Source organism: Stylophora pistillata, chromosome 10 (genome assembly GCF_964205215.1).
Source record: "Stylophora pistillata chromosome 10, jaStyPist1.2, whole genome shotgun sequence".
Lineage (NCBI taxonomy): Eukaryota > Metazoa > Cnidaria > Anthozoa > Scleractinia > Pocilloporidae > Stylophora > Stylophora pistillata.
In genome coordinates, this window is record NC_142528.1 from 13,344,702 (window position 1) to 13,367,047 (window position 22,346).

Below are 22,346 nucleotides of genomic sequence, written 5' to 3' on the forward strand. Positions count from 1 at the left end.
AGAGAGCGAAACAGTTACAAGCAATCACCCGGTCGTGGCAAAGGACAGACACATCCCTGCACAGTCTATAAAAGTGACCGTGCACTGCCAAATTAAAACAGTTGAGATATCTCACAATAAAATTAATAACGAGATTTAATCTTTCTCCAAACTGCTTCATTTATTTGTCTCACACATTGGAATAGTTAGATATTTAACCGTTTCTTCCTTACTTTCCGCTAAACACGGGTCCGTAAATCCCTCTTACTGTTTTCAAACTCTCGTGGATGCGCAGTGTTTAACCACTATGTTTGGTTTACCACAGATCTGAAGTATAGATGATACACGACAGATCTGAAGTGTAGATGTTACACCACAGATCTGAAGTATAGATGTTATACCACAGATCTGAATGTGACCGAGGCAGGTTCTGATGTTGTTATTTGAACAACGAGACAGACTTATAGCCACAATAAAATTTATTTATACAGGAAAGTACAAAAGAAATAATACTGATAAAAAGAAAGGGTGATTGCAAGCTAAAAGAAATAATAAATGACAAATAACAAATCAATAATTTAAAATAATGAAATAAAACAATTGGTAAAAAATACAATCGATTGTCACACAATAGCAAGGCACTAACAAGACAATTTTAAAGCATTGCATGACAGAACAGTAATCATTGTGTGACACTTAAAAGACTTAATCCTATTAACCAAACATAGAACTATTGAATGGTGGGCTATTCTTAGAATTATACATGAAATGACTGAAAACAAGTCAATACTGATAAAACAATAGCTCAAAACAACATAACATTAGATAAGACTAATTTCAATCACAGTTTCATATTGTCCTTCGACTTAAAACTAGGAAGACTGGCAAAATCTCATTCAGTGACAGGACAACATCTGTCATTACTGATGGACTTAACAATGAAGACTGTAGTAAAATTAACAAATGGTAAACACCACAGCGTACACTATTGAGTTATGGATGCACGCGGGAGGTTGCTAAGCACGAAAGAAGCGTAAGAGTCACTCGAGGCGATAGCCGAGAGCGACTCTAGCTTCTTGAGTGCTTAGCAAACCTCCCAAGTGCATCCATAACTCAATAGTGTACGCTGTGGTGTTTACCATTTGTTTTATAACATAACATTGATACATTGCAGCTAAAGAGTTCCCTTTTATTTAACAAATCTTACGCGACCAGAAAAAACAAGCGCGCGCGGAAAAATAGTCTTTGCATTTGCTCACGTCAGCAGCGTACACCCATGGGAAAATGGGGGACGCTAAATTGACCAATCAGAGCGCGCGCTCTACTTTGGTTATGTTATAATATCTGATTTCACCAATGAACTTTAAGTCAAGTATACAAATAAATGTAATGTTCTGAATGCTGAATGCAATCTTGACACATTTTGAACATGAATCAACTAATATAAGGATTCAAGCAGACTAAACAATTGGATTGAGATAAGTACACATGAACCATATTATTCTTGAACTCAAACTGTAAGACATACAATAATAGGTCAAATGTGACATACCAAATCCTCAGTAAAATAGGTCACTAACTTGAGGTTACATGCACTGGAGTTACTTTTTTGAGACCAAGAGGTTCTGAGCTTGTTAGTGCTGGTCTTGACACTCTGAACTACTGAGTTACACTAACTAACTCTACTTCTTTTATAACGAATCGAACAATAGCAGGAAATTCTCTAAAATTTTGGAAGTTAGGTGTGATCATTCTAAAGGAAATTTATGATGCATAGATGTTATACCACAGATCTGAAGTATAGATGGTATACCACATATCTGAAGTATAAATGATACACGACAGATCTGAAGTATAGATGTTATACCACAGATCTGAAGTATAGATGTTATTCCACAGATCTGAAGTATAGATGATACACGACAGATCTGAAGTATAGATGTTATACCACAGATCTGAAGTATAGATGGTATACGACAGATCTGAAGTATAGATGTTATACCACAGATCTTTAGTGGGGATGTTATTTCACAGACCTGAAACATTAATATTGTACCACAGAAATAAAGTATGAATATCATCTGGCAAATGAGGTAGTTTACCGCAGAGCTAAAGCATGGATGGTTTACCAATTCATTAGCTTACCTGTCGATATCATTGTAACGGTAGCGGTAGCTCTAGTGGGTAGTTCCGGCGTCAGTGATATTGATGCTACCACCAATGGTTTCGGTGATGTTTGAGTTGGTGTTGATGTTGGTAGTGATGCTAACACTGATAATGACGGCAGTGGGGATGCTGATGACGTGTTGACCACTAAATTTACACAAACTTGTTGACCTACATGTAAGAAATTTGCTGATATATACCCTGACAGTGGTGCACTGCAATTCTACAAGTACTCCTTAAAAGATTTTAATTAATTACCAAGTCATAATCAGAGTCCAATAATGGCTTCTGCTCGAGGACATTGACATGAAAACTGATCCTTTAACAACAGTGATTTCTTAAACTTCTCTGCTACTATCTAGTTCACTCCCTTAACTGTTATAATATTTACCTGTGTAACCGGGAACACAAATGCATGTAAAAGATCCAGGAGAGTTGATGCAGGTGCCACCATGGTGACAAGGTGACAATATAGCCCAGTTGCACTCATCAACGTCAATACTGCAATTCTTGCCAGTCCACCCTTTTGGACAATTGCAATTATATTGTCCAAATGCATCAGTTAAACAAGTAGCAGATCCATAACAAGGTTTATAAAAACATTGATCATCAAACTGGCACACAGGACCTGGTAGATATTAATTTGAGCACACATAAGATAACCAGAAAAGTGAAAGCCCGTGCCTGAATGATCAGGCTTTAGCAAGTGCACAAAGAAAGCTGTCTTTTGAATCTAATAAGTTTCGACTCTGTTCCTATAACCCATTCAACCTTTCCTAAGTGCATGGACATGATATCTTTAATATCATTTCCACAAGTAACCAAGCACTTATTATAAAGTAGAGAAAGATCCAGACTTACTTTCATATATACAGACTTCATCTTTATTTTAGAGTCTCAACTGGTACTAACCTTCCATGTATACAAAAACTATAATTATACTTAGCCATTTTTTCAGGAGGACAGATACAATCAAATCTTCCAATTCTATCCACACACGTGCCAGCATTAAAACACAAGGGAGCATGTCCAGGAAGCACACGGTCATCCTTATTGATGGAGCAATCAGGTCCATCCCAGCCAAATATACAACTACAAATGTAGCCACCAAAAGTATTTGAGCATTTTCCACCATTTCTGCATCGATGTTTCATTTGGCATTCATCCACATCACATTGACAGTGGTCCCCAGTGAAATAAGATGGACAACTGTCGATGTAGAATATATTTTGGTAAGGGTCTCTCCAGATTTTTAGTTACTAAAAAAATTAGCGTGTAGAAATTGTGGTGACAAAATAAAACTTGTCTCTAAATTGAAAAAGCAAATGGATAAGATGCATTGATAGCAATGAGATTTATACTCTTTAACCTCTAAGAGAAACTAGCATCTAATTTTTCCTTCCAATATCACCCATGAATCAAACATAAAGGTCACGAGAAAAACGGAAATGATCACTAACTAAAGAAGCTTTTGATTGTAAAACAAATTCTCCTTGTCAGCACCTTAAGAAATGTGTAGGGAGCAGTATGGAGAATATGCATACTGATGTTAGGGAGTCAAGGGTTGATTTACGAATTGAAACTTAACCACACCCATCAACACAGATATCATTTCTTCAGAGGGGTGTCCACCATTATCACTTAGCCATATTGTGTTTTAATTTGGTGCGGTTTGTTTTATGTTTTAGCTTACTAAAGACAAAAACATATTTATGAGGCTTCTTAAATATAAGAAGAAACCTGATGATTTGTTCACAATGCCGTGTTTAACTATACACACCTCTTGGGATATTTTAATAAATTGCTATAATGCACATTCCAGATTGATTTTGTAATCCCGTTAATCATGAAAGGTCAAATTCATGCTTCCATACTGCCGCAATCCCCTATTAAGGTTTCGCAAATAAATAACTAATTTTTTATTAAAAAATTACTACCAAATTAACATATATACATCCAAGAGGTCTGTCCACAAAATAGGGTACTCAAGTAGCGTTTGCGAGGCACATTATTTTATTAACGTAATGGATAAATGGCACCGTACCAATCACAGCACATAATTCTAATGAAATACCATTATTGGCAAAGGGGAAGTGTTTGGCACATCCAACTGAAATTTGTAATGCTGATGAAAAAATTAACAATGAAAGCCATATTCAAACCTCAATGCCAACAATTCAGATTCAGCCACGCAGGCAAATATTCCTGATGATCCAACTTTATGGCAGAACTTTTTGATGCTGTTAGCAACAAATAGTAAGAGGAACTCTATTTCTCTTGGGAAATCTTTAAAGTCCATGATCGATCGTTCGCCTTTGAAAACGTCTCTTTTGGTAAAAACCTTTGCGCTAACTCAATTACACTTGGTTTCCAGGTCAAAATCTTACGTTAAATTAATAATCTGAAGAAATTTCCGATCGTAATCAGTTGTAACTAGCCACGATTAAGAAATATGATAAAATGTTGGCCAATAAAACATGCTTTCCATTTTCTCCCGGCCAAATTAAGGAACGGCAATGAAATAAAATACACCATTTTCAGACATTCGCACTTCCTAAAAACTATCAGGAAAACTTGTCAAAATGTTGTTAAAATTGTCTTTTCTAGTCGTGTATTTTAGGTTACATTTGACAAGCACGACGAGAAAAAAAATTGGTTAACTTTCTCTTAGGGGCTGACCACTTAGCTTTTGAGGGGGGGTGGGTGATTTTGAAAATAAAGTTCCTGCAAGCGCTTGTTGGAAGAAAAAAATTGCATGCAGCCCAAATGTAACAGAAAAAATGTACCAAAAAATCGGAAAAAAATCCTGCACAGCAGATTGCTAGAACAAAAATTTCTTGATGACCAGAAATCACCCACCCCCCCCCCCCCCACCTTAGTTGGCAGAGCTATAGACATGTTCTGGCCCGCTCTTCTAGAAAAAATAACATGAACCTCTCCAGAATAGTCGATTTTTATTTTTTAAACTACATCATACATTTCAGGGATGAAAGAGGCTAAGTAAAGAGAAATTACTCGACAACGCCAATAAAACTTAGGACGTATGTCGTTTCTCAAATACGAACTAATTACCAAGCAAGACAAATCCCATAGTGACTAAAGACGGATAAAACTCTGTTAAAGGACGCGGGATATATAGTTTCAAGTTTCCAGTATCCTTTTACAAGAAGTTTGCGCTTTGTTCTAAAATTGATACGAGAGGTCGTGTGTTAACTATATTTTCAGGCGACCAAATAGTGAAAATCTTTTGAATATTTATCCGACTATATACTGCGTGCGCGTTAACAAGATCCGTGCAAAACACCTATTTTGAGCTCACTAATCTTTGGAGCCCTTTACCCCAGACCTTATTCCTACGGAGACTAGTTTATGCCCAAATTATAAATCTGGGTTAACCAGATACCGGTATTTCACCCTTAGTCAACTTTTCAGTGGAGCCATTGCTTTTCTTTCGTCTTATTCACGCGTTTAGTCAAAACGGGAGATGACAACGCGGAGCCATACTCCATGGATTAGCCTATGGAGTACCTAAACGGAGTACCCCCTAAAAATCATGTATTGGTCGAACAAAACACTTTAAAAACATGGTGAATCGTTTAGATGTACATATGCTTGCCAGATACAATGACATTGCCAGATACAATGACGTTGCCAGATACAATGACGTTGCCAGATACAATGACGTTGCCAGATACAATGACGTTGCCAGATACAATGACATTGCCAGATACAATGACGTTGCCAGATACAATGACGTTGATCATTGTAGCGTAACTGAAACTTAATATTATTCATAGTTTTATACTAATCCAATATTTCATAACCTTCCTCTCGCTCGACGTATCCCAGCTGTACTCTTATTGTAATTATAGTTTGTAGATATTCATTGTAAGAATATTTTTATAAGTGTAATATAGTTTTTACTATTGTTAGTCCTATTCATACATAAACTTATAATTCCTTTTCTTTAGGACATGTATTTTGTTACTTAACTTTGTTTTACAAATTTAGTTTGAGGGCCACTAGTTACTCAGTTGAAGCACTGTCCCGTGTTACCCTCGTTAAATAAAGTTGATTGATTGATTGATTTTACACAGTAAGTTCTTACTCAATACGCAAATACGCTGCCAACTTAAGACTGAGAGTCCCCTACCCGCAAAAAAACTGGACTGTATCGAAGTGTGACAATCGGAGAGTTAGCAAGTATATGTACATCTAAACGATTCACCATGTTTATAAAGTGTTTTGTTCGACCAATACATGATTTTTAGGGGTACTCCGTTTAGGTACTCCATAGGCTAATCCATGGAGTAGGGCTCCGCGTTGTCATCTCCCGTTTTGACTCGACGCAAGAATAAGACGAAAGAAATGCAATGGCTCCTCTGAAAAGTTGACTTAGAATAAAATACCGGTAAGCTTTCGGAGAGATTACAAGACATGAATTTCTGTGTTGCTAAAAAAAAAATATTACTCTGTCGACTAGTACGGATTTGATCCATGCAGGCAAGAATTCACGTGCGGAAAACAATAGCGATTGAAAAACCACTGCCGTACTTTGACACGACGTGTTGAATAACCAAAAAGAACATACCTGCAATTAGCTTTCCCCTGAAAATTTGAACATGTTCCACCGTTCTGGCAATATCCATTAAAACAAGTGGAAGCTGGCAGAGACAAACAGAGACCAGAGGTGAGATGAGAAAGATCACGTGGAACTTACAACATTACGACTGAGTGTTAAAAGGTGATTCTAAGACAGCTATTCTGCCGTGTAAACTCGCTCGTTATGCACGTCCCTAAGGGTAAACTGAGCTGAACTGAACAGCCGTAGATCCATCTCAACCAGAACTTTAAGGTCACTTATTTGCGAAACTTAATTCTGCGGACAAATTCCACAGGCACTGTCATCCTCAATAAAAGAAATGTGGACAAGAATGATTGTGTAGTAGGTGACTGCGATGTCAATGACTTGGACACTGTGGTTGTAGTTACTTCTGTTGCCGTCCGTATGGATTGTTTTGTTAAACCTGTTAATGTCATTTATGAGTATGCTTATGCTACAAAAGTCCTTTCGAGTGCTTTTAGCGTCAAAAACTAAGCAAGATTTCTAAGAGCAGCATAAGTTATTTTTTATAGATACATGAAGAAATGGCACCGCATTATCATTCCAAGAAATAGGTAGCCACAATTGGTTTACACGGACCAAGTCGTGTTTTTAGCTCTTTCAGTTTTTTCAATTTTTACTTCTTCCTCAACGAATAAACGCATTGACACAGGTTCCAAGGAGGGTAAAAGCCTCGCGAAATTTAGTTTATTCCCTAAAAAGGGAATAATTCTAAGAAAGAAAACTTGTCTAAAGGTCGCACCGCTCCACCATCAATAACGCGAAAAAAGCGAAGTAGTCATATTGTTCAGTGACAGGAGACATTTATTTAGAAAACTTAAATTGTTCCATTGAACACCTCCAAGCGACAGCAAAAGTTTACATGTCTAGTGTTTCAGGTTAGGTGAAAACATGGCACCACTGGAGTCAAATGAAAATAAAAGCGAAATTAAAGTGATTGAAAGTACAAAATTTTCGAAAAATCGCGGAATTTAAATGTCAGGAAATATACGCATCTCAAAATCGCGAAATTAACGTGTTGTGAAAATTTCATGTAATTAGGTAGTCCCATTACCACTACTAATTCGCGAAATACTAGTAGATAACCTTTATCATAGAAACGATAAACCGCAGGCAAAGTGAGGGATTTTACTGCAGCTAAAAACAGGAGTACACAAAACGGTTTGAAAGCAGTAAATAAATTATTGCTGTTCCGCCGCATCGACTTAGACCGTAACAAGCGCAAAAATAATTTAAGCCCAGAAAAGACGGAAAAAATCAGGAAATGAGGCAGAGTGTGTTATGATAAATAAAAGCTGAATATATTTTGTCATAAGCAATTGTAAGGGTTTATACATGACTGTATTTCAGGAACATAAACAGGTTCATGCGTTATTCATCCGTTTGTGTAACTGTCTGCGCCATAAGGCCTTAGATCAAGGAAGTGTAGGAAATTATAAAAGTAAATCTTATCACGCAACTAAACAAACAAAACAGCGCGAGAGAAAGCAACCATGAAAAGGTTTTATATTTCTAAATTCTTGATAAAATAAGCAAGGAAGGGAATTTGTTTACCTTGTGAGCTTGTCGCGATCACACAAACCGTAAAAAACATGATCCACAGAATGTGATCCATTGTGGCTTTTTACGGACGACGCACCTTGAACGATATACTGTACAGTCACGTAGGCTGAGTTTTTCCTATTCAACACTAACTTAGACTCCTGCGGAACGAGTAAGCTAAGAAGCAATCAAATTCCCCAGAGCGCTTCCCAGTGAGCCGCATACAGAGTAATCGTAACCTTCTGAAACCAAGGTTTAAAATAGCTTTCGTGCGTTGCTGACTGAGCACGCTTACTTCTAGAATCCCCTAGTCAGTTCAGAAGAAACCGTAAGACGGAAATCAATTCTAGAAACAGAAACATGTCATGTAAATTATCGTTTAATTGTCTGGTATAAGTGCCCGGATTACGGCATACGAAATAACAGTGCCTTTGTGTTTCAAGGGCTGACTGACGGTTAAATTGATTGCTTGACTGCATCGGTAATCCTTGATCATCATTAAGAGTACTTTGCATCGAAATGATAAGGACTGTGCAGTTAAAGGACATTTTTTAGCCCAACTCGTGCTAAGGTCTATTGTAGAACTACACGTAAACCACTCGAACGAGCCTTTTTTTTATTTTTAAGTTCTGTTTCGAAGTGAACCGAACGGTTCTGTAAACAAATTAAGTGCTGCTTTATTGTTTTGAATATTGCCATTCAAAATATGACAGCCGTTTTCGTAACTGTTTGCTGAGAAAATCGTATTTTATTTTACTTCTGTAAGGGGGAGTATAAACGTCTTGTCACCATATGTCGTCACTCCTTGCCGTGTGGAATGCCATTGCCTTTCAATAAAATGTCTAAGAAATAATATGTTTGTGTTTATAAATAGTGAAAAACGAAAACCGAAAAATATGAAAGTTGTAACTCATAATTTGTGAATTATCGCGAAGAATAAAGCTCCTTGCTCTAAGAAACGAAACTTGGGCGAAACTTTGTGCAAATTGAAAAATACTAACCTTACTACGCAATAGAGAATACTCGCTGCAGAGTACTGTGCAGAACTCACATATTTTTGCATGAAAGCGGAAAAGCTTGTTGTATCGTATGTCAATATTTATATTTTCTTGGACGAGAAAACTACTAGCTTATTGAAAGTTTATCGACTGATTGCCAAGTTTTGTGCAGGAGTGATATGCACTTTAACGGTTGCCATTATAGAACCTGTGCTCTCTCACAAAAAGCCAAATTAGTGCTGATAAAACAAGCCTATTTCCAATTTAGGATTTTTTTCTTTGAAAAACCCGTACTGATCCTTTTGACGAAGATTTTTAGAACATAGCTAGCAGAGCCGCGCAATCAAATTCAGTATAGGCAAGCGTGCTCAAAATCCCGATAGTGCACATTGATAGCATGACGGCAAATCGCTTCGCCAGGTTAGCGCGGGGAAACATAACATATTTCGTGACAATAATGGATACAAACAGAGACTAGGCCCACTAGTCCCAAAACGAAGACAATGTTTCGACCTGTTCCCTTGGGCTAGAGTTCTTAAATGAGGCAGAAAAAGAGAAAAACAAAGGAAAAGGATACTCGGCATCAGCGCCGTCACGATTCGCTTCAATTGATATTGTTGTCCGTTTTTCGCGTCGGATTTGATGCACACCGGCTATATTCTAAAACAATTGGTTCATGCTCTCAGCTGTGTACTATCGAGTTATGGAGCACGTGGGAAGTTTGGAGAGCACTCAAGAGGCTAGAGTTGCCCTCGGCTATTGCCTTGGGCAATTCTTACGCTTCTTTCGTGCTCTCCAAACTTCCCGCGTGCTCCATAATTCGATAGTGCACGTTAAAAAGCATGAACCAATTGTTGATTTCAACTGACCGGAAGCCGAGGGCCACAGAGACAACGGAAGTCGATAACTTCTTAGTTCCCAGCTTTTTAGCAAAATAAAGAAAGAAAGAGATTGGGAACAGCAGCGATATTCTCGGAAAGAGCGTGTTCAGTTTACGAAATTTGGAGTCACGTCTGACTTGTATTACTCATTTCAATGGCTTGTTAGGGTTTAAAATGCCGTTTACCGACAAGGATATGCCATGTGTAAGGGCTATTCACAGCTGTGCGAAATGCAATCGACCATTCAGGGGAAACGACTGTAAAGAGAGTTATATTAGGCATTTAGAGCACAGTTCAAAACATAAGATCTCTAAGACTAGTGTACCTGAAAGCTGTGGTCAATGCGGTCGATCCTTTTCAAGCACGAGAGCTTTAATTCAACACTTGAAAAACAGTCGCCATCATTTGAAAGATCTACACCATGCCGCCTGTACGGGGAAGTTTCAACTCGTGGATAAATTAATGAGATTTGAAGAGGCAGATTCGCCAGGAGATTCTCATCTTCCTTCGAAACCTCAGATTGGATATACGCCGATGCATTGTGCTGCCTTCGGCGGTCACGAAGAGTGTTTGACGATCATGCTTAGCTGGGCCGATGGAGATCCAAATGTTGTTGATCCGATAGATGGCCGAACTCCTGTTCATCTGGCAGCATGGAGGGGACATGGAAACTGTCTCAGATTACTGCTCAAGAAAGGTGGTGATATAAGTAGACCTGATCGCAATGGAAACACTCCGATGTCCTTAGCAAGAGATAGATATTGTATGTATCTAGTTTCATATTATTTGGCTGGTGAGTATTGCAATATTACAACTGTTTTGATTAATGACTAAATTTCATTAATTTGCATAGTCTGAAGAGTGAAAAGAAATATTCCCTTCATAGAGCAAATTGATGGCGGTTTACAGAGCTTCCTCAATACGTTGTCTCTTGCGTGCAGTGGCACAGTCGCCCTTAGCAAGTTTTTCAGCTCTTTGTGAGCTTTATGAAGGAGCAAAACGTACAGCAGCTTGTTATTATATCTAATTTTGAGTTTTCGCTTGTAACCCTGAAAGTTATTTTTCTTCTTGTGCTGAAGTAGGATGATTGTATGCAAACATAGTCTTGATTGATTTTCCAGTAAGCTCAGAGTACACTGATAACCTTGATGGCATACTATACAGTTATCTTTCTCGTTTCTTCTTAATTATATTGCGACTTTGATTGTAAATTGCCTTCGAATAGATTACTTTTTTTAATTAAAAGCTACTACTTTAAACAGCAAGGCAATTAATGGAACCTATCATGGACAATCTACGTCATGGAAATAGTGCAGTAATGCCCAATAGTACAGTGGCACCTACGCAAGTCGAAAGTCTTAAAGAACCAGGGCAGGCTGAAGAAATCAGTCCACCAAATATTAAAGGTGAGGTTATTTCAAAATCAATGAGAAATGTTTACATTAATTAATTTTACCATCCTAGGAGTACTGTTGATTCTCTCCTTTTCCCTCTCTTGCTCTGTAAGGTGGCGTCGTCTGATAGAACGGTATATTTCATAGCCACCACTGGCAGAAAGACATTCCAAAACTGACAAATTATCCCTGAACACGAGACCCTATCGATGCAATCAGTAAATGTCACCACCACATTCACATGGTTAGACCTTAAGGTTTTCTGGAAGTGAGCTAATGGAAGAATTTCTTAAAATAAACAAGATGGCATCTTTGCAAAACTCAAGGATAAAGTTATAAAGAAATTCGTAAAATGGTAAATAATTTTGATGATTTACCAAGAATAATTCTCATTTCATGCATCCCAATTCCATACAGAAAAATCCAGTGAGCCTTATGAAGTTCTTGCAAGGGGCGAATTGGCAGTCAAAATATTCAACAAGGCACTGCTTGAGGGGAAAGCTTGTGTACCTCGTATGCAGCTCACCGTCATTGGAGATGTAGGCGTGGGCAAGACTAGCCTAGTACGTTCTCTAAGTGGAGAGGATTTTGTAGAAGAACGGGAAGAGACTCATGGAATTATCACATCCATGGTTGAGGTGACAGAGTTAGACGAGTCATGGCATACAGTTGACCTGAACAAGTCAATTGTAGATGATATTCTAGCCGACAAAGTATGTCAGGGAATTAAATGTACCTCAGCAATTGGCCAGTCAAAAGATTCTCCAAGAAACCTTCCTGGTCTTTCTCAATCACGATCATCTTTCCACCCTGCCTCTTTGAGACGACTTGCTAGCATAGAAGGTCCATCAACTTCAGGAATTGTTGGTAGTAGAAGAAATGTGGATGAGACAAATATTGTAACAATGTCGCCAGCCACAAGTCTCAATCCTCTATTTGAAGAGACTCCTCGTACCATGCCATTCGATCAAATCAAGCGAAAGCTGAGTCTCCCTACGGGAACTTCAACGAATAATAACGAGAAAAAGTACACTAAGATCAGCATTTGGGACTTTGCAGGCCACCCTTTGTATCAAGCAATGCACCATGTTTTCCTAAATCGGCGTTCCTTTTATCTTGTGGTATTGAATTTGGTCCGGCTGTGCAATCCTGACAGTGCCAGCCAAGCTTTAGAGGAGGTACATTTTTGGCTCAATTCCGTGCGCGTGCATACTCCTCACACGACACCTGTGTTCCTCGTAGGAACGCGCCGCGATGAAGTAACCAACGAAGATTTGGCTAATGCAGAGACTAAGCTTTATGGTGAATTGATAGAGAGCTTTGGGCAGCAGCTGGTTAATAGCAAAGAACAAAGTTTTTTGTTTCCTGTAGAAAATGCCTTGGGTGATGAAGATTCTGGTGCCATAGCCTTAAGAAAAGCCATCACAAATGAAGCTGTTCGCTCAGGGAAAATGGACGAGGAATTTCCTGTATTGTGGCTTCATTTTGAAGAAGAAATTCTGAAATGCAGAGATAATCCGAAGTGCCCGCCTTGTATGCGCAAGATCTTCCTAAAACGTTTGATGGAGCGGAATACATCCGGTGTTGTCGAAGAAAGAGAGTTTGACAGCATGCTGCAGTTCTACCATGACAGTGGTGTGATAATTATGCCAGGTCTGTAAATGATCTAAAATATTTCCTTACTATAACATACCTCATAAAACTCAAGCAAACAAGTTAATTTGAAATTTTGTTGAGGAATCTGAGAAAATACTTCAAAGTCCTCAAGCGACGTTAAATTGCCATTCCTAAACCTATATTTGATTGAAATGGATGTAATATATTTTCTCAGAGGAGCTGATCGGACCGACGACGTCTCACTCCGAGCTAAACGACTTGGTGGTCATCAATCCACAATATCTGGTTGATGTTATGACCTGTCTGCACGATGTTACCGACCGCCTGGATGTTGATCGTAGACACCGTGGTCAGTGGAAGACCTTGCAAGAGGATGGAGTAGTAGACATTGAGCTTCTAAAGTTTATCTGGGAAGATTACGAAAGCCCTGTTTCTGAGCTTGTTGGTATCTTGGAAGCTTCAGGTATGTTGTGCCCGATCTCTGTCTCAGCTGAGGAAAAAGAGCACGAAGATGGTACCGTTCCTGGTGAAGGTGACGAAAATGGTGCGGAAACTAGCAAATACATTGTCCCGTTTCACCTCAAAGAGAAATGCTTGACAGAAAAGTGGGAAAAGCTTTGTCGGAAAAGCTGGTCTGGAATCTGTACCTCAGACAAACTCCTCATGTTTGATTTCCGTAGTTTCCTCCCTCCTGCTCTCTTTGACTACTTCATTGTTCGCACCAGCGCAAGAAGCAAAGACAGCAGTGGTATGAGACCCATCATAGCCAAAGGGATGGCCATATTTTCATTCGGAGACAGTTTCTTTATTCTTACAGAAATGTCTCAGAAACACAACCAAATTCGAATCAAGGCCAGGCAAGTTTGATTTTCTCCTTCCTCTTGGGCAACACACTTTCTTCCCTTAGGGCCACGAGTGTGAATGGCTGCCATGTGAGTCGGTATCTTTCATGTGAAGCCTGTTCGTCTCCAAATGTTAATACATTGACATAGCTGTGGCATAGTCAGTTTAATCATGTCATGCGAATGCGCATGAAACTATTCTCGTGGAGATTGGTAGAAATTGAGGAATGTGGATTTTCGCTCTACTATAAGTAAACTGGATATCTTTAGACTATACCCGTATAACTTAACTGATAGTTCCAGTTCTATGAAAGGTTCCCTACGTATTCATTTATTTATTTATCCCTCCTATAGGTACAAAAACGGCAAAAGGCTCCATAAATTGTTTGACATCCTGATGTCAATAATGACAGACATTTGTCAGCGTCAGTTTAAATTTCTTAAGTTCAGTTTCGGACCTGTCTGTCCCAACCCACTTTGCCCTGGTGCATCCAGTGACGGCACTGTTCGTAGAGTGGACACTTCCTCTGATGAAAGTGATGATGACGATGATGATGATTCCGATTGCGATAAGCTTGTGTCCTCCGTCGAATCCCCAGCCGAGGGCCTTCGTCGCCATGTAATCTGTATGGACCCGGCTGTAGCATCAAAGCCCTTGTGGTGTAATTCTACACCAGTCCATGAATTTGAAGAAATAAAACAGTGGTTTGTTAAGGTAAGGAAATATCTAAATAAAGAAGCTCTTCAATTTCTTATCTTGAGGACATTTCTTTTAGCTTCTAAGCAAGAGTACTTCAAGATGAAAAGACTCTATCTTTGATAACACATAACCCTAAGGTTATCCCTATAACATTATTTTACAATCAATCTCATTTTCATATCAAACTGTTTCCCCACTGCGATGGACATTTGTTTTGGTCGGTTCCAGCCTGGCGCGGCCGCTAACCAGATGCCCTCCTGAGCAAATTTTCAAAATGGCGGACAAGCCAAAGAGAGAGATAAGAGAACCAAAGCGATTCTGCAACAAACACTCAGCATACACCCCTGTTAAAAAGGTCATTTCACAGAGAAAATATACAAAATTGTATGATATTGAAGTCACGGAGGTTGACAAACCCAACAAGAGACTGAAAATTCACTACATTGGCTACAGTACACGCTTCGATGAGTGGAGACCCTTCGGGGTTCTGTCCTCGTGTACCGGTTCACAAGAGCCAATACAAAAGACCAAACAATACGCAATAGCTAACCGATAACTCTTAAACAAAGAAAGAACAATGGTAATTCCCTTGTGAACCGGTACACCAGGACAGAACCCCCTTCGAGGACGGTGAAGCATCTGAATATTTCTCTTCCAAATTGTATAGATTAGTAGGTTGCAACAAAAATTTATTGGACGACGTTTAGGGTAAAAACAGCAATCTAACCTGAAAAAAATGTATTTATTCCGACTCTTTCGGAAAATAACTTTACAATTCTTACTTGTTTATCTCGTAAGTAAACGATGGTGAAGCGCTTTCCGAGCTACCCGATTCTTCTCCCACTGCTTTCACGCTTATAAAACAGGAAACGAGCAAAAGGAGGAAGGTGTGGCTGTTTTGACTAGCCATTTGACGAGGTCCAATCTGCTCCTTGTTCGACAATTTACATATCAAAACAAAGGAAATTTGTTCCTCTCTTTGATTTTGGCGGTACATTTTCAATTTGCGCTTGCGTAAGAGAAAAATCGCCCAAGACTCCTTGCTCGGTCTTGTTTCGACCACGAACGCCTTCTTAATTTTGACGGACCCGCTTGGGAAAAGGTGAAAATGACGAGGGAAAAACTTTACTTTGTAGTACGAAAATACACAAAATGGAAAGCCATGATATTATAGTTCAATATTTCGGTGGTACATTGTTAACTTTTTATACAGAGAGTCGGCAAGATGATATAACATCCAAAAATCGCACTCGATTTGAGTGAGCCGATGAAGTGGGCGTGGTCACGAAATTCAGTAAGAGACTATTTGTACCCCGTGAGTTTGATATGGAGAACCGATAAGAATCTTGAAAAAAAAAACAAGCAATATTTTGACGTAAAATCACCATGCGTCAATTCCTCTTTCTCTCTCTATATTAAATTTTCTTTCCGCAGCCGCAAGATGGCAGTTCCAAGGTCCCAGAGGATTCTCCTTGTTATTCAAGTAAGTCAATTTCCAACTGAAAACGAAAACTTCCTCCTCACTTCACCATTTTCTACCTGCCCTCTTGAATTGTCTTATAATGTACAATACACGTAACTACAAAACTTCACATAGGAGCGATTGTGTCTCTGTCAAACGAGTGCTTGTAGCATCATGTTAATACTTGACGTCTTCTCTGGGAGAGGAGATAGTTATTAACTGCTTTTTTTATTATAAATGATAAAACTCAGAACCGATGCTAATAAAATTCAAAGAAAGAGATATTGACCAAACTCATTTTGATTGAATAATTTGGATATATCAAAAAAGTTGAAGTAGTAAATTGGCCACCGTAACGATTACAAAACCTGACGTTTCGAGCGTTAGCCCTTCGTCGGAGCGAATAGAGGAATTGTGGGTTGTGTGTGCTTTTAAAGGCAGAGAATGGAGCTACGTTATTGGTGGGAACATGGCAACGAGAAAAACAAGAATAAATTAGTGGAATGAAAAGCGTTCGTTGATCCCTGTGGGATTTAGACGGCCGGTTTGAAAGATGAGCTTTTGTTCAAGATTTTTACGGTTTTCCGTGTTACCTAAGTGTTAGGAAAGACCGCAGAGTGCCATTTGTTGCTTAGAATGATTAGGTAAATTAAAATGTCTAGCGACTGGTTTCGATGTGTCCTTGTCATTCCTTTCCACGTCTCGAAGGTGTTCTCGGAATCGGTCACCTAGTCTTCTGCCTGTTTCGCCGATGTATATCGTTTTGCAATAAGTGCAACATATGCCAATCTGCGGTCTTTCCTTACACTTAGGTGGCACGGAAAGCCGTAAAAATCTTGAACAAAAGCTCATCTTTCAAACCGGCCGTCTAAATCCCACAGGGATCAACGAACGCTTTTCATTCTACTAATTTATTCTTGTTTTTCTCGTTGCCATGTTCCCACCAATAACGTAGCTCCATTCTCTGCCTTTAAAAGCACACACAACCCACAATTCCTCTATTCGCTCCGACGAAGGGCTAACGCTCGAAATGTCAGCTTTTGTAATCGTTACGGTGGCCAATTTACCACTTCAACTTTGTTGATATATCCAAATTATTCAATCAAAATAAGTTTGGTCAATATCTCTTTCTTTGAATTTTATTAGCATCAGTTCTGAGTTTTATCCTTTATAATAAAAAAAGCAGTTAATAACTATCTCCTCCGACGAAGAGCTAACGCTCGAAACGTCAGCTTTTATAATCGTAACGGTGGCCAATTTACCATTTCAACTTTGTTGATATATTCAAATTATTTCGTTACCCCCACCGACGCAGCCCCAAACAGTTTCTTTAGAAACTATCAGCCTTTATTACTTGTGAGGAGTTTGCTCAAACTTTGACGTGTTTCTCTCTTTCTTCAATGCCTGTGCTCTGTTTTTGCCTCATCAGAGCAAGTTCAGAGTTGCTGCCTTGCCTTAGTCGCCAAGCAAATGGCTAACAATTGGAGGTGGCTTGGTAGGGCCCTCCTTGTACCAGAGACAACCATTCAAAATATAAACGTTGAAAACAGCTCAGAGGACGAAAGGTCTTATCAAGTCCTCATCCATTGGAGTCGAACCGCTTACAAAGCTACTGTACATGAACTAATGAAAGCAATTCAAGAACTCCGCGACGTTCAAATTTTGGAGGCATTCGACCGACACCTTGGTGATCGTCATGTCACTTCGGCCGATCCCGGTTCCTTTTAACAGGCTAATTCCCTCTCTATGCATGATTAGAGAATGTAGAAAGCATAGGTAGGAAGATTTTTCTCCTTATCCAATTTTTTTTTCTACCACGTACCCTGAACTTTTAGGAATCCCATGTAAGAATAACCGGGATGCCCCTCAAACATTTTGAATTACAGCCTCTTTTCTGTGCACCTGCCTGCCTGTCCGTCTGTCTGTCTTTTTGCATGATACTCTGTGTTTGCTCGTCTGCCATTTTTTCTGTCTGTCTTTTTGTCAGCCAGCCTGTCTGCCTATCTGTCCGTCTGTCGGATTGGGTAGTCGAAACCTCGGCCTAGTCTCTTCCGGGGTTACCCTCACCAGGAGAAGCACATCACACGATCGACTGCGGTATACAGTCGTTATAAATGTAAAATTAATAAATTTTCGTCTTTAAAAAAATAGTACGTGAAAAGAAATGTTAAGCCCCATCTATATGGTCTCGGGTACCCGAGACAACCCTACCCCCGAGTTACCCTTGGCCAATTAGCTTTTCACTTATTTCTTTACAAAATTCAGCCGCCCGTTTACATGAGGTTACGAACTCGTCTCGGGTAGGCGAGAAAACTCGGGGGAAGGGGAGCGAGTTGTCTCACCTCGTTAGGTAGGGTAACCCTGGTAGGCGGGAAATTTTTTTCTCATGTAAACATCTTGTCTCGCCCACCCGAGACGAGACAACTCGAACAGAAAATGCGTGCGCATGCTATAACCAGAGTCCGTTCGTATTACAGTTATTCTTTTCCTGTCGTACGCCATTCTGTCGAATATTTAACTTGGCCCGGCCGAACAAGGGTTAGCAGATGTCAAATTTCATACAAATGCTCCGTAGAGTTGTCTCGGAGGGAGGGTTGTCTCGGGTACCCGAGACCATATAAATGGGGCCTTACTTATGTGACAAAAACGGGAACATCATAATAATTTGTTCAACTTTTGAGAATTTTTTTTACTGATAGAGAAAAAGACGCGATTGGAAGAAAAATTGTCTTGAAAAATCCGACATGAATTTTCTTGGATTTCTTTCAGTCGAAACTGTCAATAGGCAAGAGTGAAATATTGAAACACAAATTCGTTACTGATTTTTGGAAAGTTAGATAGCATTCAAAGCCTTCCAGTTGTCCAATTCTTTGTTAAGTTAGGTTAGCAATAAGTTTTTCGGTATTTCTACTTGTTTTTAAGGTATACTGCACTTCAGATTAGTCTTAGTACTAGATTAAAAAAAAAGTAAGGCGCGAAAAAAGTTTTTTAAAGACATGCCTTGGGTTACGCCATCCACTCGTTATCTTTACGCTACCGGGCAAAATTTTATTACTCAAACCCCAAAAAATTGAAATTGAAATAGGTTGATTGTAACATTGAAACACAAAAAAGTAACGGTATATAAATCATCATCGACAGCTCAAATACTGTCTTAAACACCTACCATTCATGTTCAACATGTCTTTGACTCCCAGAAGTGACGAAAATGTAACTTCTTAAAGTGGCCATTCATTATTCAGAAAATAGGTAATGAGAATACTCAAACTTATCAGGTAGAAGTTGTTGTCTTGATCTAAATCCAGATTCTCGAAACCAAGACATAAGGAAATGTCTAGAAGCTAAACGGGAGTATTGAGATTCAAATGGTTAAACTATGTTTTGCGTTTCTTTCTATTTTTTATTGAAAATGTGCTTTGTATTAAGTTAATTTTATCTTGTAAAATCTGATACGTGACTTTGCTATCACTAGCGTCAGAATGAACGCTGCAATTGGTTAACCCTGTAAGGCTTGTATTTGTTGGGTGAGATGCAGAGTCATGGAAAGCTTCGCAATTCGTTTAAAGTTAAACGTTTGGAAACCTTTTTTCTTTCCATTATGGAACGAAGAGATCGCTCTGTATGGTAATGCAAAAATGAGTGCAGACATTCCGAAAAGTACAAAACTCACAATTTACACACAACTCGTGGCAGAACGAAACTGTTCAGTACGTTCTAGCAGAAGTCTGTAATAAGTTTTTAAATGTTTCCTAACTCGTTCCATTCTATCCAAATCGGGATGGACCTTTTGGAGCTCAAATGAAAAGTAAATTCAGGTATTTTAAAGGATTGTAAAGTGACAGAATCAGCTGTGAATTAGCATCCCTTTGGACACAGTAGAAGCAAAGTCGCATATTACAGATTAAGGATTTCCTAAAAAGAGTAGATTCCATCTTCAATTTGGCTGGTCATAAGTTCTCATAACAACAGACACAAAAGTAGAGGAAAAAATTATTTAATGTATAAAAGTTAATTAACTAAATTTTACAGATGCTGTAGAAAACAAAACTGAAAAAGATATACAAAGAAGAAGTTCATTTCTCTTATTCTTTTCTCTCCCATTTTCTCAACCACCCAGTGTTGCAATGTAAGAATCCATTCAGTTGTTAATGGCGGTGAACAGCCATTACCGTGGCAAAACAGCATAAGTTTGAAAGTGTCTTTCTCTGTTCTGTCCCTTTTTTCTTCGGCGCCCAATGTTGCGGTGTTAAGGCCCGGTCAAACGCACACAACATTTCAACGCAGCATCTTGCAATAATGTTAAATCATGTTGATAGATGTTATGAAGGTGCTGGCGAAACGTACGCAACACCTTGCAACATCCAAAAACGTTGCAATAAAAATTTGACCATTTTCAAACTTGATCCAGCGTATTGCAACATGTTACTACGGAATGGCCAGACGTGTGCAATACGTTGCACGCGATAATGTTGCAAGAGTTTGCGTTGAAATGTTGCGTGCATTTGGCCAGGCCTTAAGAATCCATTCGGTGAATAATGGTGGTGAACAGCCACTGCCGTGAAAACACAGCTCAAGTTTGAATGAGCTAACCGCCTACCGCTTAGCTCAATTGATTAGAGCGCCGGATTGTGTTGTGCGGGAGGTCGAGGGTTCGAGCCCCGGCCGGACCAATACTCATGGTCTTAAAATAAGTGAGGAGAATTTTCTACCTTTCTATAATCAAGAAATGGATAGATATTCTAGTCTTCTCAGATAAAGACGAATAAACCGTAGGCCCCGTCTCCTGAAGGGTTAGGGGTAGGAGACATTAATTTCCCACGCACGAGATTACTGTGTGGTGGATGTCCTCCCCTGTGTGGGATGGGTGGGTATTGGCCCTGAAAAGACCCTATGGGGAGTGGTCAATTAACCTTTGTATGTACGTAATGTGTCTTTATCTCCGACAGGATTTTTCCAAAAGAGGAGTTGCATTTTTGCGACCATGTGGAAAGCGGGTAGAACGCATCACCATTTATCTGAATAACTTAATACCTTGTGTTTTCTGTGAGTCTTGTTCTTGTTAAGTGTCGAATACGAGTATTGAAAATTTCAGTGGCAGAATAGTCAGTCCATGGTGGAGAGGAGCTAGATTGCGTAATAATATATGTTCAGTGTAGAAGTGTCAGTGAAGACAATTTGTCTTCATATTCATTTTTCGATGTAAGTAGAAAGAATTTTTTTTCACTTGATTTCTGATTAAATTATAAATTAATAAATCACATTTTATTATGATTCAATGTCAATATTTGTCATTTCAAATCACTTAATAACTCAAACGCGAATCAATATTAGAGTTTGGTTCCAAAACTTTGTCTGTGTCAAATTATGTCAAAGTTTGTCAAAGTGCTGTGTCTCAATGTATGCCGCTAGTTTCTTTAGTGTCTGTCGTCTATTTGCCAAGTATTTTTGTCGTTTCATTCTGCGTTTGCGATAATGAAGCCATCAAAAAGAGTTCGTCTGCAGGGATGGAAAGCTGTCATATTATATGGCTGACTAAGTCGATTTTAAAAGCATGGAATGAGCGAAACACAGCTTTGGGATTTGGCAAGAAAACGAGACGCGAGTTCGCTGAGGCCCTGCTACACAGGTCTACACAGTCAAACAGAAAACTCCTCTTGGCACTTGGGTGACCGTCAGACGGGGAAACATTTACAATCGACCCCTAGCCTAATCCCGTGTAAGTTTTTGACTGACTTTTCTCTCACGGTGAAATCAAATTCAGAGATACATTTAATCTCTATTATTTAAGCGAATTTTGAAAAACTGCACGTTTTTATTAAACGTGCAGTGTGACGAATTTATTCATAGGAAGCGTATCGCTTCGCCTCTTAGACGTTCCAAGGAAACGACCAAAACCTAATTGGTCCTTTGAGACGGTCAGGGTTCTTTTAAGAACCATAAATTGCTTATTGTTAACAGACTACAGATAATCTTATCTACGGATGAATAAAGGCTGATAGTTTCTAAAGAAACTGTTTGGGGCTGCGTCGGTGGGGGTAACGAAATAATTTGAATATATCAACAAAGTTGAAATGGTAAATTGGCCACCGTTACGGTTATAAAAGCTGACGTTTCGAGCGTTAGCCCTTCCTTCGTCGCTCC

General features: G+C 39.1%; 2 protein-coding genes across 4 annotated transcripts; one reads left to right on the top strand and one right to left on the bottom strand.

Moving 5' to 3' along the window:
* Positions 1-440: 440 nt before the first annotated feature.
* LOC148721883 (cubilin homolog) lies at positions 441-8,809 on the bottom strand. Of its 2 annotated transcripts, XR_015992401.1 has the most exons (4): positions 8,324-8,809; positions 6,737-6,809; positions 2,537-3,354; positions 441-2,316 (listed from the first exon to the last, which is right to left on the bottom strand). XR_015992401.1 is itself a non-coding variant. In XM_088735818.1 (3 exons), exons 1-3 carry the CDS (start codon positions 8,382-8,384, stop codon positions 3,030-3,032), a joined length of 459 nt encoding a protein of 152 aa, XP_088591944.1. In that variant the 5' UTR covers positions 8,385-8,809; the 3' UTR covers positions 441-3,029. The 2 variants fall into 2 exon arrangements, 1 of the variants encoding a protein (XP_088591944.1); XM_088735818.1 differs by having other exon boundaries at positions 441-3,354.
* Positions 8,810-10,154: 1,345 nt separating this feature from the next.
* Positions 10,155-21,476, top strand: LOC148721884 (uncharacterized). Of its 2 annotated transcripts, XM_088735726.1 has the most exons (8): positions 10,155-10,983; positions 11,453-11,596; positions 12,002-13,237; positions 13,416-14,058; positions 14,398-14,758; positions 16,178-16,226; positions 17,635-17,981; positions 21,152-21,476. In XM_088735726.1, exons 1-7 carry the CDS (start codon positions 10,365-10,367, stop codon positions 17,931-17,933), a joined length of 3,351 nt encoding a protein of 1,116 aa, XP_088591852.1. In that variant the 5' UTR covers positions 10,155-10,364; the 3' UTR covers positions 17,934-17,981; positions 21,152-21,476. The 2 variants fall into 2 exon arrangements, with proteins under 2 accessions (XP_088591852.1, XP_088591851.1); XM_088735725.1 differs by having other exon boundaries at positions 10,156-10,983; positions 17,635-21,476.
* Positions 21,477-22,346: the final 870 nt, after the last annotated feature.